Source organism: Schistocerca gregaria, chromosome 5, assembly GCF_023897955.1.
Source record: "Schistocerca gregaria isolate iqSchGreg1 chromosome 5, iqSchGreg1.2, whole genome shotgun sequence".
NCBI lineage: Eukaryota > Metazoa > Arthropoda > Insecta > Orthoptera > Acrididae > Schistocerca > Schistocerca gregaria.
The window spans coordinates 462,612,872-462,639,358 of NC_064924.1; the positions used below are offsets into that span (position 1 = coordinate 462,612,872).

A 26,487-nucleotide genomic window follows, 5' to 3' on the forward strand; every position below is an offset into this window, starting at 1 on the left:
CAGCCATCATACAACATGGCTTCAAATTAAGACTTTTCAATATCTGCTAGTAACTCTTGCTACCGACATGGGCCTGTTGGGCCAGTTTATAAGTAAACTTCTTTGGGCTTTGAATAACCCTACAGTGAATGTTTGCCAGAACTTCTGGTGAGCAAACTGAAGGAATTCTTTGTCATTTTACATTTTGTATAGATCCTTAGGTGAACCAGTTTTTATTCAGGCTCTATCCTGATACCTGACCATGGAAATTTTGCGAGTTTCCTTAATAGAAATTGTTTTTGCATGTGCCCATGATTTCATTTCTTTCTTCTATCAAGAAAGTCATTTTGCAGACTGCAAAGAGAAATGTCTACCTTCACTGACGAAATAAACTGAAATGCGAACAGAAGATCGCTAAAAATCAATTATTGTTTAAATCTTTGCATTGTTGTAGCCATTTTATTTCAGAAGACAATATATTGCATTTGCATTCAAAGGGAAGGCGGGCTACTTTTAACTGCGCCACCCGTACTGTTCCGTAAGAAATATACCTATATCTACATTCCAATTCTAACTCACCTTCCTCCTCATCCTCAAAATCTTCAAGAGGTGCTATGTCACTCATACTCATCAGGCTCGCCATACTCTGCATATCTTCATCTCTGAATAGTATTAAAATATTGATCAATTATATTTTTCTCACGTATGGGCACTGAGATTATAAACACTAAACTGTATATGAAACACATAGTCAGTCTGTAACATTCATATTGCACAAAACTACAGTGATCACACACTGCAGCACAGGAAGGAAAGATGACAATTGTTTCACCATTCTCGAGAAACAATGGATACAGCAAACTTAGTAGTGTAATAAAAGTTCTGTCATAATATGTTGTACTCACCACATACAGAAACACTTCGTGTGTCTACCTAGGTTGACATGTATGAAAACAGAAATGCATTACTTTGAATACTGTACAAATGTTACAGTTTGAATAAGTGTGGATGATCTGCCACTTTACTCATATACTAAAGATAGTTTTACAGTAGTGAACACAAAGCATTGTGTACATAATACAAAATCATGGAAGTTACTTATTATAAGAGATATTTCTCAGAACAGAGTAGGAAACTAGTTGACTGTCCAACAAACATTCTTATAATTGCAGAGCTTATGAGCATGAAGGAATTCCAATTACTATAATTATAATAAATTGAGGATAAGCTGTCTTAAAACAAAGGTAGTACAGTGATTTGTGACAATATTCTGAACAATATAGAACACATATCTATAAAATTCTGTGAATGGGAGAACATTACACATGCTGCATGCAGTGAACAAAGACAAAGAACTGTGAATTCTGAGAAAAGCTTGTTTTCATTCCATTTTCCCATGCATACAAACAACACAAAACAAACATTACAAGAAAGAGAACAGTAACTTTCCATTCTCTTTCTATATATAGGATGATGTAGACATTTGCTGCATGCTGGCATACGCCAAATTTCTCTAAGACAAGGTTTCATTTTCAAACACATCTGCATAACATAATATTCACACAATGTCCTATGTGTATATGATCTCTTATTCTAGCTTGGAAATACTACACAGATACAAGAAAAATTTCCAGTGCCCATTGTTTACATGTTGCAAATTAAATCATTACTCCTATTAACTCCATTTATTTTGCCTTCATATGCTCAGGAAACTAGAGAATGTGAGACAGCATTTTGGTACAACAATTTGGAGTGTTTATTTTGAAAAAATGGAAACATGTTGAATTATATGCTGGCACAACATGTGATGCTCTCATTTCACATGCAGTAAAACATACATTATGAAACAGTAAAGTAGCATGTGCCAGACACATTAATTCAAATACTTACGTGGCTTTCCCTTCCCGGACAAGAACACAAAATAGTGTTGCCTCCAACGTCGCACCAACAATTTTCTTAGTTACTGGTTTCAAAGTCATGTTCAAATGACTCTGCTTGGACTCTACACTGGCATATTTGCGCATGTTAATATTTGTTGCTGCCAACTGACGACGTTTGCCAGTTGCTGGAACCTTCACCAAGCAAAAATGGAAAATAAAGTATGAAAATGGGACAACTGGTTATGATATTCTGTATCTTTAATGCCTCGATCTTCTTTTGCTAATATACTAACCAATAATCTATTATTTCAGTGATACTCATGATATTTACATACACACACACACACACACACACACACACACACACACACACACACACACAGCAATATTTAAAATTTGTACTAAAATACACAACATTATACATAACATAAAACTCCTATAAGCAAATATGTAAATTTAAGCTGTTAGTTGATCACAAAACAGTTTGTAAAAATTTTGGCAGATTGGGTCCCTTGAGAAACAATAATTTAAATTTCATATGCACGCATCCTACCACATAATAAAATTGCAATCTGCCTCTAAGTAAACAAAGACTGTGCTCTCACCAGTGTATAAAACAATCAAGTAAAGAATGTTGCATTGGATTCAGTAAGCGACAGACACCACAAAATGGCAGGTCTTTCCATCAAAACAGAAAATGCATCTATAGCATGCTCCAAAGATAAGGACATATCAGAACACAATCTTCTTCATGCACAGATGGCACTATCCTTAGAACACCCAGCCATTTTTGTGAAATGAAGCTGCTTAGTCCACATAAGCAACCACAGAAGGTAAATGCGGGCCAGAGAAAGGACACTATGTTACTGTCTGCATCTCATAATAGTCTTATGCTACTTATTGAGAATTGTCACATCCCTGCATGATCACAGAGTCAGATAGCAAGCAGGGTGCAACTATCTTCCCTGCTGCTGTAAATGGACATGACGTCCACATTCTGCACAATATTCTGCTTTTTTTTTAACATCATCATCATCATCATCATCATCATCATCATCATCATCATCATCATCATCTAGAGAGAAGTGTTGGTTGCACTGCAGGATATATTGGGAAAAATCACCCAGCTGAGGAATTTCATATCTTAATCCTGTCTACTCAGCTGGAGTGACATAGGAATTGAGAGATTTTCTCCACTACAGATAGCCGGCTCATTAAAGACATAGCCAGAAGATGCAATCAGGGAAAACAATTTCAGCCAAATGTGCCACCAGTTGACAGCTATCTGTGTATCCAGTTTTAAAATAACAGTGTTTTACTTAACTACTATAAAGATAAAATGCTATCTGGGTTACGAGACTTATGACATCTACATGCACCTACAATAAATACTCCATACACCTTGCACAGTGCAGTGAGGAATACTAGTTTGTACTACTGCTAGTCATTCCCTTTCCTTTTAAGTTTTAAGGAAAACAATTGCTTCAATGCCTCTCTGAAAGTCCTAATCTCTCTTATTTTATCCTTATGCTCCTCATATAAGATGAACACAAAGACAAAAGAATCTTCTCATAGTCTCTCTCACGTGCAGTTCTCTAAATTTCCTCAATAGCATTTTGCAAAAAGATCATCTTCTTCCCTCCAAGCATTCCCATTCCTCAATACCCTTGTACTGATCACATCGCCCAGTAGCATATCCAGCTGCACACCTCTGAATTCTTTGTCGTCTACCTTTAATCAAACCTGGTGAGAATCCAAATACACTAGGAGTATTCAAGAATAGGTGGCAAAAGTGTTATGTAAATTGTCTCCTTTATAGCTGCACTGCATTTTCCCCACAGCTCTACCGATAAACTGTATTTGGCCATTCACCTTCTCTGCAACTGATGTTATGTGATATTTTGGTGTCCTGTGAATGTGAGTTTTTGCACTCTCGTAAAGATAAGCTATTCTTAGAGGTATCTTTACATATGATTCCAGAAAGAACTGAAAAAATCATAACGTCCCATTATCTCTCTTCTTTTTTTTTCCATAAATTTAAGTACAGCATATCCATCATTATTAAGTTCATATTTCCAGACAGTAGTGTGAATATTAAATAGTGAAATTTAAAATTTTCCCAACAAATTAAATGTTCAAAGAGATTTCAGGATTGTAGCTCATCGTCATAAACTTCATTCCACGATATTTCAATTGGACACCTGCCAGTCATCTTCAGGTGAGCCATCAAAGACTGACAAAGACTTTCTCCACTCCAACTTATATAGTGTGCTGATGCTACTATCGCACATGCATCAGAGTCACTGTGACAGAAGGGCCACACTGCCCAGTGGCAGCACCCTCACTGGTGGAACTGCAACGATCAGCTGATCCTTACAGTTCCACCAACAAAGGCGCTGCCACCGGGCGGTGTGGTCCTTCTGTCACCATGACAATGACGCATGCACAGCAGTACTATGAGCACACTATATAAGGCAGAGTGGAGAACGTCTTTGCAGCCTTTGATAGCTCAGCTGAAAATGACTGGCAGGTGTCCAATTGAAATATCGTACAATGAGGTTTATGACGACCGACTGAAATCCCGAAATCTCTTTGAACAAATCTTAACTTGTTTGATTCAGAAACTTTTGCATTAGTAGTTTGTTTGCATACAATTTGTACATTGAAGTTGCATTTCTACTGTGAATAAGTTAATTAAAAGCTACTGCAGTTAAGTGAGTACCGAGTTCTTGTTGTACGCAGAAATAATGGACTTTTTACATTATATCACATCTTAAGCGCTAACCATTTGACTAATTTAGCGGTTCATAAATAACAAAAATTCACATAGCATAAAGTATGTCAAGTGATTTAATTCTAGTTTTAAGCATGTAATCTGTGTTGCAATACACGATAAGTGTGGATGTTGCCACAAGGTAGTCAGAGAGGGGGTGGTACGTGTAGATTGTAGAATGGAATTTCACTTGGGTGACTGTAGTCAGGAAATGTATGTGGAACTCAATGAGGCTCTGCCATGGAACTATAGAATCTATAAAGACAAGAGAATTACTGGAGGCACAGATTTGTGCCAAATTAGAACACATGAAATTTGAACTAGATAGGGTGAAGGAAGAAAAAAGATCGTGGGAACTGGATAAAGGTCAAAAGCAATAGGCAAAAACGGAACAGCTCTTCAACTTCATCATCTAAATTTGAGCTTACAGTATCGAATAAATTACCTGAAGTACGAAGGGAAGAGCCTCATCAGCTGCAGCTCACAGTAAGGTGCAGTGGACTAGCAAAGAAACTAAGTGCAGCTTGGTACCAAATGAGGGTAGGAACAAAGAAGCCTTGCATTTGAAAAGTAGCCATGGGAGGGGCGTGGGCAAGATGACACAGGGCAAATCGGGGACAGGATGTCAGGTCACAAGTTCACTGCAGTTGACAAAAATATTGTATCTACTGAGGTCGAATTTGAGAGTGACAGTGAGCTTATCCTGATATATAAGAGGTCTACGTGAAATCAAGTTAACTGCTGGATGATTTTACCATTCACTCGATTCTGCTATCACAGTTTTAGAGTCATTCAGAGAAAGTCTATGGTCGGTAGTGCAGAAATACCATGAACATGCAATATTCGTTGGAAGCTACTCTAAACAAGAATGTATACACTGAGATGTCTACGGATCCATAGCAAGGGGTACACACAGACAGTCTTGCGAAGTACTTTTGAACACATTTTCAGTAAACTGTCTCGAACGGCTAGTTAGACAGCTCATGCACATTGGAAACATTTCAGACACTGTAGCTACCTTATCAACAGCAACAGTGTAGAGTCAGGGATTAGTGATCATATCAGTTACTGTGGTTAAGTTAATAAACTAATCAAGAAGGCTAGGAGAGCATTTCTACTAGAAAGTGCAGATAAGCAGTTGTTAGCAGCCTGTTTAGACAATGAACTGATCTCACTTAGTTCCAGTATGATTGATAGATGGAAAAGATCCACCATGGTTTAACAACAAAATTCGGAAAATGCTGAGGAAGCAAAGGCTGTTGCACTCTTCATTCAAAAGAGAATGTGAAAATGTGCAAGGAAAAGTTAATAGACATTTGTGCGACTCTAAAAAGATTGATGTGTGAAGCATACAACTGCCACTGTCATACTTTAGAAAAAATTCTGCCACACTCAAGAAAATTCTGGTCCTACATTAAATCACTAAGAAGATCTCAGACTTCTATGCAATCACTCATTGACCATTCTGGTATGGCAGTAGAAAACAGCAAAAGGAAAGCAAAAGTTTTAAATTTTGCACTTAATAAATTGTTCATGCAAATGAATTGTACAAACATAATACCATTTGACTACCACACAGACTCCTATATGGGGGACATTGTAATAAGCACCCCTGGCATAAAGAAACAACAGAAAGAGCTGGAAACAAATAATTAACTAGGTTCAGGTGGATCCCAACTCAGTTTTACAAAGCATAATCTAAGGCATTGGCCCCTTATGTAGTTTGCTTTTATCGTGAATCCCTCACCCAGCATAAAGTCCCATGCAACTGGAAGAAAAGCACAAGTTTCTCCAGGATATAAGGAGTGTAAAAGAACAGACTCAAAAAAATTATTCTTTGAGATAGAAAATCTTCTGTCCATGAATCAGCACAGCTTTAGAAAGCAACAGCTGTGTGAAACTCCGCACGTCCTTTCTCACAATATATTCCAAACCACAGATGAAGGGCAATAGGCAGATTCCATATTTCTAGATTTACAAAAAGCATTTGACACAGTGCCCCACTGCTCACTGTTAACGATGATATGAACATACAAAATAGGTTCCCAGATATGCGAGTGGCTCACACTCTCCTTAAGCAATAGAATGCAGTATGTTGTCCTCAATTGCAAGTGTTCATCAGAGACGAGTGTATTATCAGGAGTGCCCCGGGAATGCATGATAGGAATTCTGTTATTATCTACATCTATAATGATCTGGCAGAGAGGGTGAGCAACAATCTGTGGCTGTTTGCTGATGATGCTGTGGGGTACGGGCAGGTGTCATTGGTGCAGGAAGATACAAGATGACAGACAAAAACTGTAGTTGGTGTGATGAATGGCAGCTAGCTCTAAATGTTGGGAAATAGAAGTTAATGCAAATTAGTAGGAAAAACAAATCTGTAATGTTCAAAAACAGCCCTACCAGTGTGCTGCTAATCACAGTCATGTCGATTAAATATGTAGATGCAACATTGCAAAGCGATACAAAATGGAATGAGCATGTAAGAATTGTAGTAGGGACGGTGAGTGGTCGACTTTGGTTTATTGGGAGAAGTTTAGGTTTAGGAAAGCGGTTTACTCGTAAGGCAGACCACATACAGGATGCTAGTGTGAACCATTACTGAATACTGCTGAATGTCTGGGATATGCACCAGGTAGGATTGGAGGAAGACATCAAAGTAACTCAGAAGTGGGCTGCTAGATTTGTTATAAGTAGGTTTCAACAACACACAAGTATTACCCAGATTCTGCTGCCACCAAAACCGATGTCAAATAACCAAGAAGATAAAAGAATTTAAGGCTTGTGCAGTGGCATATATACAGTTGTGTTTTCCTCACTCTGCGAGTGGAACAGGAAAGGAAAGGAAATGACTAGTAGTAGTGTACAGTGTGCTCTCTCCCACTTCCCATGCACTGTATGGTGGCATGCGGAGTATGTACGTAGATCTAGAAGCACAAGTATTGTGACACCAAATGCTCGAGATGGAAGAGAACATAAGGAACCTGTGCACAGACTTTTGAAAAGAGGCTCAGGTTACTGTAGTATGTGGAACCGGCAACAGCCTCGCTAAGGACAATAATCACAGCATTAGGGATGACCTGCACAAAATAGAAGTAGCAGCTACACACAAATTTGAGTTTTGTGGACAATGTCATGACTATCCTTGGATTAACAGCACTGTCAGCCATGTGAACAATGAGTTGAGTAGACTGCTGCTGACTGAAATTCATCTGAGTGCAGTGCTGCCTATACTAAACATGGTCTACACCTGAACAAGAGACTGAGATAGATTGGATGAGCTTTTTGCACAGGATGTATGGGGGGCCGCCATCACACAAAGCAAGATCCCTGTCGTTACTGGTGACACAGAAGTATCATTTTTAGGTTACAATCACGATTTAGGCATTCTTTTGAGAGAAGTCAAAATAGCAAAAGTGCCCCATAAACACTTAATAATGCACAGAAAAGTGAGGTTAACTTATTTCACTCCAATATTACAGTACTGAGTGATAAGGTAGTTTCTGGTCTGCTTCAAAAATTTAGAGAGCTCTGCAAACAGACATCCTGTGCCTACCTGAGCACTACATAACCACAGTGTTAGATAAATCACATTTAAAAGACTTCACTCTAGCAGCTTACTCATACAGAACTAATAGAGAAAAAGGAGGAGTTGTTACAAATATTAAAACAGAACAATTTCAAAAACACTGACACAAATAGATTTTGCAGTGATCAGCTCATACAAGCACATGCTTGTGAATTAATACTGAAAAATAGCTCACTATTAACTGTAACTGTATACAGATTCCTATTGGGGAATTTTGATCTGTTTATGAGGAATCAGGATTCCTTACTGTGCTACAAATCAAACAGCAGCAAGCAGTTAATAGTCTGTGATGATATCAATGGACATTTTCTACAGAATTCTGATATGAAAAGTGATCTGGAAACCTTATTTGGATCCTAGAATTTGATCTCAGTACTTAACTTTTGCAGCAAAGATTCATAAAGATACTAGGACCCAAATGGACACTGTTCTCTTTGGTGAAGCTAAGAGCAAGAGAGTAACTCTGTACCACGTAACAAATGCTCTCTATGACATGCAGTTAGTGAGGATGGGTTCAGATAGATAGCGCCTTACAGAAAAGATGCTCCTCAGTGGATATCTGTTAGAATAATTAATGACACCAAGACAATTTTTTTAAGACTAAGATACAAGAGATGACCAGGGTGGTGGTGGTTAATGGTTAACGTCCCGTCGACAACGAGGTCATTAGAGACGGAGCGCAAGCTCGGGGTAGGGAAGGATTGGGAAGGAAATCGGCCGTGCCCTTTAAAGGGAACCATCCCGGCATTTGCCTGACACAATTTAGGAAAATCACGGAAAACCTAAATCAGGATGGCCGGAGACGGGATTGAACCGTCGTCCTCCCGAATGCGAGTCCAGTGTGCTAACCACTGCGCCACCTTGCTCGGTGATGACCAGGGCTGAAATTTATAATGAACTAAATGCTAACATAAAATTTAATATATTTCGTGATACATTCGTATCATTATTTAAAAACAGATTTCCAAATGCTAACAAGGAACGACATTAAACAGCCACCTAATGACTTTGGCTCACAAGAGTGATTAAAGTATCTTTTAAGAAGAAAAGTGAAATGTATCTGCTGTCAAAAACAAGTAGAGATCATGCAGTAGTTGCACACTACAAAAAGTACTCAAAATTACTGAGAAAACTTTTTAAACATCAAGCAACATTTGCAACTGTCAGAAATCAGTAATTCTGACAACAGACTATCAGTAATTCTGACAACAGACTTAAGACTATATGGAATGCAGTGAAATGGGAGACAGGAAGACAGGACAACTAGCCACTGAACAGGGAAACATCACTATTGAACTGAATGGAAGAGATATAAATGTTAGTCATAGGTAGAAAATATATTTAATAATCATTTCTTAAATACACTATGTGATCAGAAGTATCTGGACACCAGGCTGAAAATGACTTACAAGTTGTGTGTGTGTGTGTGTGTGTGTGTGTGTGTGTGTGTGTGTGTGTGTGTGTGTGTGTGTGTGTTTGAGGTTTACGGGTGCTAAACAGCGTGGTCATCAGTGCCCAAACGCATAAAAACTGGAACACATGAAGTGAAGGGACTAAGACAAACAGCGAACAAGGAGACAGCTAAAAGACACAGATCTGACGCAGTTCCAAATCCTCACATACACAGGCAAAACAAGAGGAGAAGGGACACACTAAAAAAGGAAAGGAAACACAAGGAAAGGATAACAGAAATCGAAGGGAAACAAGGAGGTAATCGCGACTGACGGACCTCTTACCTAAAACCTGGGTGAGCCAGTCACCCAGCAGCACATTAAAACCCTCTCCCTAAAATCCGAGGCAACAAATTGCACAGGACACAAAACCGTAAGACCTTAACCACAGTCATTGTGTCGTCTTGCAAAATAGAGGGCAAATCCGGTGGCAAAGAAACCACTGCCCTCTGGTCAGAGAATAAAAGACAGTCAAGTAAAACGTGGCAGACAGTAATCTGGACGTCACAAGCACTGCAGATTGGGGGGTCCTCCCGCCGGAGTAAAAAACCATGCGTTAAGGGACTGTGCCCGATGCGGAGGCGAGTCAGGAGAACCTCATCCCGCCTGCATGACTGGTAGGATGTACGCCATGGCCGCTTGGTGGCCTTGACCAGATGCAGCTTATTTTCGCCGACTGCCAACCAATCCTCTTCCCACTGCAACATAACACAAAAACGCAGGAGGGAGGTAACAGCATGGAGGGGGACGGCACATTCAACAACGTGAGGGAGGGAACATGCATCTATCTTTGGCAACCACATCCGCCAGTTCGTTTCCCCTAATACCCATGTGCCCCGGCACCCAGCAGAAAGAAACCTCCTTCCCCTGCCGTTGCAGGTGGAGTAGGGCATCATGGATGTTCTGGACGACCGTATCTGCTGGGTACAAGTGTTGCATGATCTGAAGGGCACTCAGGGAGTCAGAACAGATGAGGAACTTAAGACTGGGAACACATCTCATCTGCTCCAATGCCCGCAAGATTGAAAACAATTCGGCATCAAAGATGGTAAACGCCGCAGGAAGCCGTAACTTGACGACTCGATCAGGGAAAACAACAGCACAACCAACAGAGTCCCCCTGTTTAGAGCCATCCGTAAATACAGGTACATGGTCCGGATACTGGTTTAAAATATTGTAAAATAAGAAGGTAAAAACAAACGCTGGAGTGCAGCTCCTCCGGTTCTCCGACAAGTCTAGAAGGATGCTGGGCCTCTGGAGCAACCAGGGAGGCAGGCGAGTAAAACCTTGTTGTTGGGGGGCCACATGCTCCATACCAAGGGACTCAAGCAAATGCTTGGCACGAATCCCAAATGGTCTCGTTGACCTGGGACGACTGGAAAAAGACACGTTCCATAGGCGGTCGGGCAATGGTAGGGTACGCAGGGGAGGTAGGACAGGCAAGGAAATGACACACCCATCGCACCATGAGGAGTTTTCGCCGGATGGCGAGCAGTGGTTCCCCTGTCTCAGCACACAGGCTGGGGACGGGACTGGTACGGAAGGCACCAGTGGCCAGCCTGATACCCTCATGGTGTACTGTGTCAAGGATCTTCAGATACAAAAGCCTTGCTGACCCATACACGGTGCAAGCATAGTAAAGACGCGATCGGACAAAAGCCCTATAAAACTGCAGCATGCGCGCCCAATCTGCTCCCCAGGACCGATGGCTCAGACACTTCAAAATATTCAGTGCCTTCAGGGCCCACACCTTGAGGTCTTTAAGGTGAGGCAACGACGACAACTTGGAATCAAAAGTGAGGCCCAGGAACCTCACTGTGTCTCTAAAAGGAAGAACTGTGTCCCTCAGACGCAATTCAGGGGAAGTAAAAGGACGCCGAGAACGATTAAAATGAACACACACAGATTTGTCTGCAGAAAAGGTAAAACCAGTCTTTGCAGTCCATGCCTCTAAGCGCTTTATCGTAAGCTGCAACTGCAGACTAGCAGTGACAAGACTGGATAGCAAAATCGTCCACAAACAAGAAGCATTGGACAGGACTCTGGATAGTGGAGGTGATACTGTTAATAGCGACGGCAAAGAGGGTGACACTTAAAACGCTGCCCTGAGGAACACCATTCTCCCGCATGTACAAATCAGATAGCACATTACCAACCCGATGCCGAAAGAGGCGGTGAGAAAGAAAGGACTGAATGAAGATGGGGAGACGGCCACGAAAGCCCCACTCATGGAGTTGATTGAGAATAAGACGGCACCAAGTAGTGTCATATGCCTAATTAATGTCAAAGAAGACATCTAGACAATGCTAGTTACGTAGGAAGGCCTGCTGGATGGCGGCCTCAAGCAGGGTCAAGTTGTCTATAGTGTAACGATATCTCCGAAAGCCACACTGAGAGGGGCTAAGGAGCTGCCTGGTCTCGAGCAGCCAAACCAGGCAACAGTTGACCATGCGTTCCAACATCTTCCCGACACAGCTCGTCAAAGCAATACTTCGATAACTACTGGAATGCGTTCGGTCCTTCCCTGGTTTGAGGAGGGGAATCAAAATCGCCTCCCTCCACGAGTCAGGGTACGTGCCGGATAACTATATCATATTAAAACAGTTCAGGAGAACTTCCTTGGATGGCAGCAACAAGTGCCGCAGCATGCTGTACCAGATTTGATCATGACCAGGTGCACTATCATGAGCCACAGACAGCGCCGAACCCAGTTCCCACATTGTGAAGGGGCAGTTGTAGGGTTCAGAACTTAGAGACCAGAAGTCCAAGTGACCCCTCTCGATGGCAGTGCGGTAGCAGCAGAAATCTGGATTACAGTTAATAGTGGCGGTAGAGTCAGCAAAATGCATGGCCAGTGTCTGGGCAATGTCTCTCGGCGCCGTGAGGAGACATCCCTGATGCAGCAATGCTGTGACAGGTAGTTGGCTGAGTTTCCCGGAAATCCTCCTGATGGCTTCCCATACTTTCTTAGAACTAGTGGAGCGAGAGATGGAGTTCAAGAACGATTGCCATGACCGTCGTCTGCTCTCTTTAATCACTTGCCGCGCTTTGGCCCTTGCCACCCGAAAGGCCGCAAGATTGTCAGCTGAGGGACAGCACTTGAAGAGCTGCACGGCGCGCTCGGATGGCTGAGTGGTACTCAGTGGTCCACCAAGGGACAGGACACCTCTTGGGATGACCAGATGACCGTGGGATTGACAATTCAGCAGCATGGAAGATCACGGCTGTAACATGGTCTACCCATTCGTGGACGCTGGTACGGTGTTCCAAAACAGCCAGTTGGCTAAAAAGTGTCCAGTCAGCTCTGCAGAGGTGCCACAGGGGTGGCACTGGTAATGCCACAGCCTCTTCCAGGACGCGAATCCAAAGGGGGAAGTGGTCACTAGAATGGAGGTCAGCAGCAGCCTCCCACAGAGCAGAATCCGCAAGTGCTGGAGAGCAAAAGGAAAGGTCAATAGCCGATGACAACCCGGAAGCAGTACAGAAATGAGTGGGAGTACCAGAATTGAGGATGCACAGTTCTTCAGACACCATGAGGCTTTCCAGAATGCTACCTCTGGGGGCAAGTAGTCTGAGAGCCCCATAAGACATTATGAGCATTGAAGTCCCCCAGAAGAAGAAATGGGCGGGGGAGTTGGCTAATAAGGTCCGTGAGAGCCTCAGTCTATCGCATCCTGAGGCGGTAAATAAACTGAACAGACTGTGAGCCTCCGACTCACAAGAATGTCAACTGCAACTGCAACTACTTGCAAGTCGGTAACGAGAGGTAGCTCAGATGAGGGGTGCATGTCACGGACAAAAACCGCAACACCACCCTTTGCCCTTTCCCCCTGTCAGATCATCTTTTCGATATATGGTATAGCCCCGTAAAGGAGCATCAGTGGCCCAAAAATGTGTCTCTTGGAGACATAAGCACAAGGGGCACTCTCGTACAAGGAGTTTTAATTCGGCCACATGCGTCCTGAACCCATTCAGGTTCCACTGTAATATGGGAGCCAGTGATCAGGGTGGCTGACATTTCACCCTGCCTCTGTGCTTTAGAGGTGAGCCTGTACTGGCTGGAGATTTATTCCTGGGGCGAGAAGATCGCCCCCGGTCGACATCAATGGCCATAAGCTCCGATGACGACCCACGGGAGATATCAGACAGTACGATGGCCTCGTCATCGGACCGACCCTGACTAGTCTCCTCAGGTGGCAAAACCTTCACCTTCGGCGTCTTTGTCTTGGGGGGGCTTAGAATGCAGAGCCTTGTCAACAGTTGGAGCTTTACTCGCCTGGGCAGAAGGCGCCATATGGGGAGAGGCAGGAAGTACCCCAATGTCAGCAACCATGGCCTTGTCCGACGTAGCGGGGAGAGCTGCAGGTTTCAAAACAACCGCAGCAGCACAAGTGCACTGGCAAGCGCAGGTATTAGTGCTAACACTAGCGACCTCTGTTTCCGTAGCAACAGTGGCCATTTGTACCGGTTTTTTCAGAGCGGAAGCGAAAGATGTTGAAAACGCAGGAGGTCACATGGCCTTAAAGAGCTTCTTGGCCTCACCATAGGGGATGCGCTGAGATGTTTTAATCTCCTGTACCTTCCGTTCTTTGAGATAGATGGGGCAGATCCGGCTCCAGACAGGGTGACTCCCAGAGCAATTCACGCACTTCACAGGTGATCAATAATCAGCTCCGTCATGGGCAGGCAGACCACATTTACCACAAGTGGCTATCCCATTGCACCCAAACGTAGTATGCCCAAAGTGCTGACATTTAAAACAGCACATTGGGTTGGGGAAATATGGCTGTACTGGCAAACGTAAGAACCCCACTTTAACATGCTCTGGGAGTCTCGGGCAACTGAACGTGAGAATAAACGAGTCAGATTTGACGAGGTCTCCATCGACTCGTTTCATAATATGCTGCACGTCAACAATTCCTTCATCAGCCCACTCAGATTTTAACTCGTCTATGGGGATATCCACCAAGTCCCTACATGTCCCAACACCCTTACTATAATTCAAAGTGGAGTGGAGCTGGGTCTCGATAGCGTACTCTCCTAGACAGGTTGCTTTCCGAAGGGAAGCGACTTGACGGGAACTAGAAGTCTCAACTAACAGAGTCCCATTGCGCAGTCACTTCACGGATTTCAGTGTTCCTGCAATTCCCTCAAGACCCTTGTGGATGTAAAATGGAGAAACCCTCTCAAAGCTACCCTCCTTCCATTTAATAATCAAAAACACATTCTCATTATCAGCACGTGCTCCGTTACGAAAGTCTGTTGATCTCTAGCAACACCAGGCGCTGGAGGACTCGCAGCGTGTAGCCGCTTTTTCGATGGGGTGTGTTTTCCTACCAGTGGCCCACCCAAGCCACTGGTAGGGGGAAATGTAGAGGTCGAAGGTTCCATTGCAGTCCCACGAGCAGCTAGGGAACTAAAGGTCCACTCAGACAGAGCCCTGCGTGCTTGAGTAAGCCTTATACAACTGGGGTGCAGCAGGTGCCCCAGAGGTTGCCCGCTTGCGACTGTTCCACCCCAACACCCATGCATCTTATAGGCGCGGAGCACACCGAAAGATTGAGGGGTTTTTACAGAGGTTGGCCTTCCTCGGAATCCAGGCGGTCAAGCCAAGATTACCATTCCCCACAGCACACAACATTTCACCGCCGCGCCGTACGGTGGTCGCTGAAGCATGTCCGGGGGTTACGATGACAGGAGACTGGCGGCACTGACCAGTCCCAGCTCAGGACCCCGGGGCCGCCAAGCCCGTACTCAGCAAGTGAATGCTGAGCCCCTGGGGGCTACAAGTTCGTGACACCCTCCATCAGTAATGCTGGGATTCAATAACTCGATGACAGCTTCCACTCTCATAGGCATATGTTCGAGGTGCTGGACGACTGGCTAGACACTGCTGTAACAGCTCTCGTGTTTTCCTTTCATTCTTTGTTCTGATTTCTGTCTCATATTACAACATCCCTGAGCTGATCAAACTGTAGGTGAATGGCAACGGATTCTGAAGTCACTTTACCCACTCTGGGTATCTACCACTTTAGATAATTATGCTTATAGCCACCTGCAACTAAAGACTTATGAAAATTGGTATTTGCATGAACAGCAGTAAATAAAACAAAGAAACTGACACAACTGAGTCTTCAATACACATCATATTATTACTGAACACACCATTAATACTACAGTTAATTATGGAGGTCAACAAAACAAGTATCACAGCACTGTCAGTCAAGTATTTTCATAATGGTGCTAAGTATCATTTCTTGAGCACAGCATTCTTCATTTTTTGTTTATTTATTAATTTATTGATACCAAGGGTAGCAATTAGTGAAGAAATTTAATACTACAGTAAAGCTTACATCTTCAACTAGAAAAGTCCAGTCCTTGTCTTCCAATTCCTGTGTTCTTGGGTCTTTGAATAATGTTACTGTAATTTCTTTATTCTCTGGAACTGCCCACACGACAACACCACGTAGTGGATCTTTCATGGTTGGTTCCCACGCCAAGGGCTCTGTCACAACACGTCGACTTCGGCGAGTCCATACAACACTTAATTTTGTTGGCTTCCTGAAAGAAAAAATTTCATTGTTAGGGGTCTATTATCATTTGTTAATTCAATTTCTCCCAGAAAAAAAAAACTAATCATTAATTCATTGTGTTGTGAAGAACTTTGAGGACTATGAAGTAAATCAAGGAACACATTAATAAAAGAACAGCAACTCTCTCAGATTTAATCTGTACACTGTATTAACAAAGATTTATACTACACTGTTTACACCAACTACATTTAACCCACTTAATAACAAGAAATTTAAATTTAAAGTAGATTTATTTGCCTGTAAATGATTTTGGTGGTTTACATCATATCAATACATATGTAATGATGTAAATGATTTGCGTGCATCTAAAGCACATATATGCAATAAGATACAACTTTCTTTGGTCGCTGTCACATTTGTAACAAACAAAAATAGTTTTTGATTAGCTATAAAGTAATTTGTTTTACAGAAACCTGTTACCTTCAACCAACACTCCACCATAATGCAATTCCCTTGTGTCAGATGGTACATCATTGAAAAATATCTCAGCAACAGGTAAACAATGTTTCGACTTTACTTAGTCTAGGTCAAGGTATGTCCAGTAATTTCCAGTTTATGGTCCCATAAGAATGCACATCTGATTTAATTTCATATTTCTGGCTATTCTGTTTGGCACATACAAGCAGCCTTCTTGGACTATGTATAGACTGGAAGCTATAAGCATTTTGTGTTCAAATAAGTATTTATGTTACTTAAATGAAAAATAAACCTACTGACTCTTCTATATTTACAAACAGAAAACTGCTGCTCCCTCATTATATTAAATACCTTATATTTATCTTCTATTGTTATTTAAATATATGCTATACTTTTATATTCAGCTATTTATCAAATAAAATAAATACCTACACTCATGGATGTTTATAATATATTAACACTTATTCGTTGCTTTAAAATGAACATTGCCATTTGGCAAGTAGATAATAGAAATGTTTACTCCTTTGATATAATAATTAGATAATTGTATAGCTAAAAAATCTACTCACCAAGGGGCAGCCGGAGAACATACATATAGAAAGGTGTTTCTGGAGCCAGTGGCTCCTCCTCCTGGTAAGAGGATGGAAGGGAAAGGAACAAGGGTGAAGGAAAATGCCTGGAGAAGTTTAAGAAAAGAGGTAGAGTTCAGAAAAGTCACTCAAATCCTGGGATAAGAAAGAACAATAATTGGTAGGAGTTACTAAGGAAGTATGTACTTAATATTCTTTGAACTGGTAAAATTACAAATTTCTTTCTTTATGTTACATAGAAGTGCTCTGAATTCCATTAACCCCATCTCTTTCACGAACCACAGACTTTGCCACGGTGGGATTGCTTGTGTGCCTCATCAATACAGATAAATTGTGCACAGATACAACCACACATGGTACGTGGAGGCAGCCCAGACTAAATACAGTACCTAAGGGGAAACTGGGAAGCGCCCGATCTCACCTGTCTGCTTTGACCCATGGTGTCACAAATATGGCGGAAACAATCATAAACCACGATTCCAGTATGGTGCATATAAAGTTATTACGCACACATTATAAAGACGAAAATACATCGAAAAACACACACACACATTCCACAAAAAGCCTAATAACACCCACCCCCATACAAAACCACGCGAAACGACATCACAAAGCTCCCTTAATTCCACTAAACACAATATCATCTGGAATCAGACACTTCCCTAGACCTATATAGCTCAACAGCAGCTCCCGACCCCATAAATTGGGATTGAACACTTCCCTTGTCCTATATAGCACAACAGCAACTCACAATCCCATAAATTAGGATAAAACACTTCCCCTGACCTATAGCTCAAAAACATCTCCCGATACCAGTAGCAACATTCACAGCCACACATTGCAACAAAACACTTCCCTCGACACCAACACACAACACATACACTAAAAACAATAAAAGTTCCGGCGCCACAAAGTAGGTTGGCCACCACAATCTCTCTCTCTCTCTCTCTCTCTCTCTCTCTCTCTCTCTCTCTCTCTCTCTCTCTCTCTCTCTCACACACACACACACACACACACACACACAAATGAAAAAATACTCAAGAAAGACCCGACCCACACACACCTCATCCCCAACCAACCCAACCTCCTCCCCCCCTCCATCCAAAATAAAAAAACCACAAACAAAAACCAAATTCAACATAAAAAAATCTCAATCACACACTACAACTCAACAAAAACTCCAACAAAATAGATCCTCCACATCTAAAATACAAACCAAAACACTCCCCCCCCCTCCCTCACAAACACTAACATGAAATTAACCACTCACCCCACCCACCCTAACTAACCACTTTCGGCCTATTCACTTTACTAACAGCCCTTAAAAAAATCTGAAAAACACAATAGCCTCAGGGACACTTCTGCCAACAGCACTCGTATACATGAGACTGAAGGTTGGAAGAGCACCTTTTCGCCCTCCCAAGAACTGTTTTAACAGCCCCCCCCCCCCCCCACACATCCCCTCAATTGTATTTGTGCAAGGCCCGTATCATAATTTTTAAACACTAAGCTATGGTTAACGACTAAATGATTGAATCCCCTCTCACCCAATCCCCTATATGAAGAAAATGCATCAAGCTACTGTGGACCCTGGTTCTATGTACTCCTCAATTAACCCCACTTAATCCGCCTTAGACCTCCCTTCCACAACCCTAAAAACAGATTCAGGACACCCACCCCCCAGAACAGCAGCCCCCCCCCCCCCCCACACCCAGACACCAACCACAGACTTACCCCTCCCATACTTCCTTTTCCCAAAATGCGACTCGTCCACGTCCACAACAATCCCATGCCCCCCAACTTACCCCGTACTTAATAAACTCAGAACACACTTCACAGCGAAAAGAAAACCAATCAAGCGCACTCCTCTCACTCACACCAGTCACATGCAAGCAGAAACTGTGTGGCGATCTATAACAAAAATAATAAGTCACCAGTACAATCTAGCGCATGCCCAACTTAGACTTCTCGAACCAGGAACCATGCTGTATGGAACGCTAAATGTCATCCTTTCAACAGTGCCACATATAACTGTCCCTGGTCCGAGACGCCGAAACTTCAGCCAACTTCATTGCTCCGCCACAAATAGAGCACTTCACCATCTTGGCAATTAAACCAACCAGCTGTAATAAATTTTGTAAGTTCCATAGCAGTGTTTCCCATCATTTCCTGCAAACTCACACTATTAATTTTATCCTTAATATCCATTCCAGAACAAAAACAACAACCGATTAATTTACTAAAATTTCCACACGACCTACAGCGAACTGCACTAAATTAACCTTCACACAAAACCACTAAATTTTTAACTCACTGAAACGAATTCCACTACAAACACAGCCAACACACTAACAATTCTGTATAATGAGCAAGGCCAAACTGAGCCCATTACACCGCGCAAACGAAAGCCCTAAACATACCACCAGAGGGCACAACAAACCACAACATGACTACATCTACAAACACGCCACACTCACAAACCAAACTCCGCGCCATCATGACGTTGGAAATACGGAAGTGTCCGATCCCGCTCATCTGCTTTGACCCATGACGTCACAAATATAGCGGAAACAAATATAAACCACGATTCCAATAGGGCGCATATAAAGTCATCACGTACACATTATGAGGACAAAAATACATCAAAAAACAAACACACACGTTCCACAAAAAGCCTAATGACACTAACGGGGCAAGTGCGGGAAATGAGGGTCTTTGGTTGGGGCCAAACTAAATATATACAAATTTAGACACTTACAAAACTATGCAAGACGACGAAAAAAAAACGACATCACAAAACTCCCCAAATACCACCAAACACAATATCATCTGGAATCGGACACTTTCCTTGACCTATGTAGCTCAAAAACATCTCCCAATATCAATACCAACATTCACAGCCAGACATTGGGGTCGAACACTTCCCCTGACCTGTTATCCTTACGACATCTCCACATACAGCCATCCCTGGCCGAGATGCCGGAACTTTAAGTAAGCCTCATTTCTTCATGACATACTGAACACTTCAAAAATCCGAATTGTTGAAAAATTTTTATTAGAGACAACGCACTGTCCTCCATCATAGCCAACAACTGAAAACTGTTGATCCTGTCAGTCCTATCCATACATACCAAAGACATAAAAAAAGCAAATTCACACACGACGCTACACTCGCAAACTGAACCAAAAACATCACCTAACACGGCACCACCTATCGCATCAAAACGACACCTACAAACACACCACTCTCACAAACTAAACTCCGTGCCGTCATGATGTAACACACCACAACACCCTTATGTCAAGGGTCAAAGCCGACGTGTGGGATCAGACACTTCTGTTGATCCTCTGAAGGGCTGCAACAGCCTTTTCAGTTGTTGTATGGGCAACAGTGACGGCCGACTGACCTGGCCTTGTTACATTAGCCAACAAGGCCTTCCTATGTGTAGTAAGGCAAGAGAATGCAATAACAGAGTCATGCAGATTGTGCCTGAAGCTACATGTGTAGTGATGACTGTTATAAAATCTATAAATGAGTTGAGTAGAAACTCTGTTTAGCAAAACAGACTTACTGTAGTAACAATATGTTTGTAACATGTTGAATGTGAGCTGTAAACTGTATGGGGATGGCTTTTTACATCCTTCTGATAGGAACAAGCAAAAAAACTACAGAACAGCACAGAGAAATCATATTCTATATGATAGTTCCTATTGCTTTTTTTAAAAAATCTATATCAACAATTTGTTTTCTCTAAGTACAGAGGGAGTGACTAGGGGTGGGTGTGTGGGGGGGGGGGGGGGGGGGGCGCAACTGCCATTAGTGTGTATGGGAAAAAGAAGAGAAATTGGCGGGTAGACAAATAGTGGTATTAGTAGTTTATTTGTCAGTTATGTTAGAAGTGTTTTTGTTGTGTCTTCAACCTTCCAAGACTGGTTTGATGTAAGTGTCCACTCTAGTCTATTTTCCACAAGCCTCTCCATTTATGCATAATCACTGCAACCTACATTCATTTCAACTAACTTCCTGTAGTCAAGTCAGCCTCTTACACACTGAACTAAAATTACGAGCAGTTGCTGCTGTAGGACATGTACCAAAAGATGCTCTAGACAATGAAGTTCTGTTATAGCATCACTCCACATAATACACTTTGGAGCTCCATTACAGGTGAAATTTACACATTTGAAGCCCTTTAGTTTTTCAATATGGTGTAGACATTAACATTATGCTTCGCTACCAGTCAATTCATTCCCACAACCAGACAATATACTTTCACACTCACTGGCTTTGCCAACTCACAATTAAACTGTCACCCAAATTGTCACTTCCCTACCTAAACTAGCCCTCAGACTGCACTACATTTACATCTATACTCTGCAAACCACCGTGAGTTGTGTGGCAGAGGGTACTTTCCATTGTACCATGATTAGAGTTTATTCCTGTTCTATTCATGTATGGAGTGTGGGAAGAATCCCATGGTCGCTATGTGAGCAATATGTAGGGGGTTGTAGCATATTTCTATAGTCATCATTTAAAGTTGGTTCTTGAAACTCTTAACAGGTTTTCTTGGCATAGTTCACAAGTATTTCAGTTCAGTTTCTGGAATCCATGCTGGCTGGCATTGAGGAGATCATTCTGTTTGAGATATCTCATTATGTTTGTACTTAGAATATGTTCTAAGATTCTACAACAAATTTACGTCAAGGATATTGGATGGTCGTTTTGTGGATAACTTCTACTAGCCTTCTTGCAGACAGATGTGACCTCTGCTTCTTTCCATGAACAGGGTACAGCTTTTTGTTTGAGGGATCTACGATAGATGATTGACAGAAGAAGGGCTCACTCAGCCACAAATTTGGTCTAGAATCTTATAGGGATTCCATCGAGTCATAGACCTTTGTCCAGTTTATCGATTTCAGCTGTTTCTCATCACTCCTGACATAATGCTAATTTCATTCATCTTTTCAGTGGTACGAGGATTAACTTGGGCAGTTCACCTGGGTATTCCTTTGTTAAGGAACATTTGAAAGCAGAGTTAATCATTTCAGCTTTTGTTTGCTACCCTCAATTTCAGTTCCTGTCTCATTTGCCAAGAGCTGGATAGGCCTACTAACTTCTGATCTGCTAACAGCCTTTACATACAAGCCAGAATTTCTTTGCGATTTGTGGAATATCATTTGCGAATATTCTGCTACAATAGTCACTGAAGGCATTACGGATCAGTCTGTCACCACAAATAAGGCATGGAAGAGGGGAGGGAGGGGGGGGGGGGTGTTTAGAAGATGAATGTCTTCTGAACATACAGCGAAGCACGCACTTCAACACCACTAAAGAGTCATTCCCCACCACTGATCCACCTCTCTGCTTAAGGAGGAAGAACTATCAGTTCCAACAGTTTAGAGGGGGTCATCAACTTTACATTCATGTGCGCATACTGCTGTTGGAAGTACTAAACATTTTGACTTTGGAAGGTATAAATCCACTTCAGTAAGGTGTTTTACCCTGTAGCTTAGAAAAAAAATAGTGCAAGGAATAGTTTTTCAGATAGGCAGTGTTATGAAAGTATTCTGCAAATCAAATTACTCTCTTATAATTTTCTTTGACATAACTTCCCATACACTGAAGATGATAATTTATTTCGATTTGTAAGGAGCTGGCTGCATGAGTAGAAAGGTGTTTCAATCAATGTATATGCTAACAGCATGGAGGTTGCACTTTTTGTACACACCAGATGCATACTGGAACTGAAGCTACCCATAGAGCCTTAACTATCAACTTTAATATATATCCAGATGATCCAAACCAACACACTAAACACCTGAAGTACTGCAGATGCACACTTATCCTCCTTTCATCATTAAGCAACATTTCATAAAGTCATCATCTAGGCGCTGTGAAGCGTATACCAACACTGTGGAACTATGTCAGGAAGTCATATCACAGCCTTTGAGTCCTTTACTAACACAAGCAAACAAAGAACAGCTAAGCATCAAACTGAACTAACACATATTCTGATCCAACAGCCCACAGGTGTACTGCTAGTTCATAGTGTGCAACAGACTCGCTGGACACTATGAACCATCAATACCCCTATTAACTGTTCGATCAACAAATATGCCGAGAGACACTGAAGAATCACCACATAGGTTTTTTTTTTTTTGTTTTTACACTGAAATTGAAAACGATCAGCAGCAGTATATATTTTGTGTTAAAAGTATGACGACATGAAAGTTAGAAAAAAAATGCAAGTGAATTACTGAAGACTCAACATTGCTGCATCATCACAGCAAGTCAAGTGCATATTAAGGCAATGCACGAATTGGCAGAATGTATAGAATACATCAAGCACCTCTGAAATATATCTCTGTAAAAAAAGTTAATACATCAAACAATCTAAGTAAGATTTCAATGCTGGTTGTTTCAAGAGTCCATAGCACACACAAATTGTTCGTGGGTAGAGCATCGTCATAAATAAAGGACGATAATGTTCGTCGTTTCATCACATTACATATCACTGAATTTTAGTCCAAACTAAAATATGCAAAACCTATTTGATGGTCGGTCATGGATCTGATCATTTGGCGATTCATATACACTATACATTTAAACTGTCATTTCATTTAGCACATTTAATTTTTGGCACATCAAACCATAAAACTCCTCATTATGTGCACAATCATAACAAACACGCTAAGCGTATAAATGGGACGCTGAAAGAGCGAAAGAAATTTACTGAATGAATTTGGAAGTATTACAATGACAGGAGAATATATAATCACAAAAGTTATATTATTTCAACGGGTTAACTCACCATTTCGAAGTAGTCTCTAACGTTAGCTGGTGATAGGAAATAGTAAACTGAAATTTTGCTGCTCTCTTGTTAACTCGCTGCAGTCTTTTCCACACAGAAGTCATGTTTATAAATACAGTCCTCTCATCCTCGACATGCCAGTGTACATCGCACTTCCCAGTGAATCATCCAAACGAAGAGTGAAGCACTGTGATAACTATTCAGTGTCCTTTTTTTTTTCTCTTTCTCGTAGTGTCTTACTTACTCTCCAAAAAAAACAAAACAAAAAGAAAAATTTCTAAGTTGTTGATTCTGCAAAATGCATTTCCTTGGATTAGATGACAGTGCCTTGACAACAAACTACGCACATTTCGTAACACGGCCTGTCTTTCAATATCAAGTTAAAAATACAACACACGGATAAACAAGGCACAGTAACTCACGCCCACAAACTTCCTCCCTCATCGCACACTCGCTTCCCTTCTGTGTCAAACACGTCCTTGGTTCCCTGGGTTCTTGCTCTTTCATCGATAATCGGGACTTCTATGACAATCGGTTTACGCATTCGATAACGTGTTGGCTTCGTTGCAAGATAATATCGAACATTTTCTGCGTAGCTTCGTATTTCATAACTTTCCACGTATCGGTAAATAGATGTCACGACATTGAAAATCGTTTTTCAATCCTTTCACTTTGTCATCTGTAGAGCCGCTATCTAGAGATGTTAAACATCCATGGCACAATATACGCTCTTTGTGGAGAGGCATAATTTCAATTGAAATGAACCACTTAAATACGAGATCTTCAGAAAGTTTGTTGACATTTCCTATGTTGACGTCTGAGTTCTCTAGGTCTTATGTTTCATACGGACCCGCCTCTAGGGACTTTACAGTTGACCGCACGTTAAACCCTTGTCTTACATCATTCCATATGCAGTGCTCGGTAGAGGTTGTCTTTCGTTGAATACACAGCAGACCATAGTTTAGGCAGAAAGAAGAGAAGCTATAACGCGAGTATTACGATTTAACTTTCTATTCTTACTAACAAAATTCACAAGAAGAGTTACGTGAACCAGCAACATCGTTACAGACAGCATTTTTATGGACGCATTGAAACAGCAAAGTCATAGCGTAATTTCCATTATTAATGGTCTTAGACAGCGATGGTCTGAAATAGCAAGGGGCATGTCGTTGTCTTCAGTCCTGAGACTGGTGTGATGCAGCTCTCCATGCTACTCTATCCTGTGCAAGCTTCATCTCACAGTACCTACTGCACCCTACGTCCTTCTGAATCTGCTTAGTGTATTCATCTCTTGGTCTCCCTCTACGAGTTTTGATCCCTTGGTGGCTCAGAACATGTCCTACCAACCGATCACTTCTTCTAGTCAAGTTGTGCCACAAACTACTCTGCTTCCCAATTCTATTATGCCTCTATTCAATACCTTCTCATTAGTTATGTGATCTACCCATCTAATCTTCAGCATTCTTCTGTAGCACCACATTTCAAAAGCTTCTATTCTCTTTTTGTCTAAACTATTTATCGTCCACGTTTCATTTTCACACATGACTACACTCCATACAAATACTTTCAGAAACGACTTCCTGACACTTAAATCTATACTCGATGTTAACAAATTTCTCTTCTTCAGAAACGCTTTCCTTGCCATTGCCAGTCTACATCTTATTACCTCTCTACTTTGACCATCATCAGTTATTTTGCTCCCCAAATAGAAAAATTCCTTTACTACTTTAAGTGTCTCATTTTCTAATCTAATTCCCTCAGCATCACCTGACTTAATTGGACTACATTCCATTATTCTCGTTTTGTTTTTGTTGATGTTCATCTTACATCCTCCTTTCAAGACACTGTCCATTCTGTTCACTACTCCTCCAAGTCTTTTGCTGTCTCTGACAGAATTACAATGTCATTGGTGAACATCAAGGTTTTTATTTCTTCTTCGTGGATTTTAATACCTACTCAGAATTTTTCTTTCGTTTCCTTTACAGGGGCATGATAGAAATTAGTCTTGGATTCCTCAATTAGTTTTTCATTTATCAATCTTCTAATTCTCAATTATTTTTAATTGGAAATTAAAAGACAGATAAATGAAATACGGATTGAGGAATTCAAGACTAATTTACGAAAGACATACTGGAAAAATGTACACATAAATAAATAAAAATGTATTTTGTAACGTAGTCATAAGTAACTTTAGAAATGTTTTCGTAAAAATATGACCGGTGAAAGGTTATTAACACTTAAACACATGTGCTGCTGTACTGCATACACCACTTCTTCATTTTTGCTTATTCTTTGAAGAAACTGTGTTGCTTAACCTTGTCCATGCACCTTCCATATCACTGTTGCGTTTGTGCGTTAGGGGCGCTCAATATAGAGGTTATCAGCGCCCATACGAAGATCAACTGA

At 41.5% G+C, this 26,487-nt stretch overlaps 1 protein-coding gene across 3 annotated transcripts in view; it reads right to left on the reverse strand.

Annotated features, from left to right (window-relative positions):
- The window catches only part of LOC126272059 (EH domain-binding protein 1), a 197,302-nt gene extending 172,277 nt beyond the window's left edge, over positions 1 to 25,025 (reverse strand). For 2 of the 3 annotated variants that reach the window (XM_049974582.1, XM_049974581.1), the window contains exons 1-4: positions 24,082 to 25,025; positions 16,026 to 16,233; positions 1,870 to 2,051; positions 559 to 641 (exon numbers count right to left, since the gene is read on the reverse strand). In XM_049974582.1, coding sequence (XP_049830539.1) covers positions 559 to 641; positions 1,870 to 2,051; positions 16,026 to 16,233; positions 24,082 to 24,185 — 577 coding nt within the window. In that variant the 5' untranslated portion in view covers positions 24,186 to 25,025. The remainder of the gene's footprint in view (positions 1 to 558; positions 642 to 1,869; positions 2,052 to 16,025; positions 16,234 to 24,081) is intronic. The other variant, XM_049974583.1, reaches the window with a different exon arrangement.
- Between the last annotated feature and the right edge of the window lie 1,462 nt (positions 25,026 to 26,487).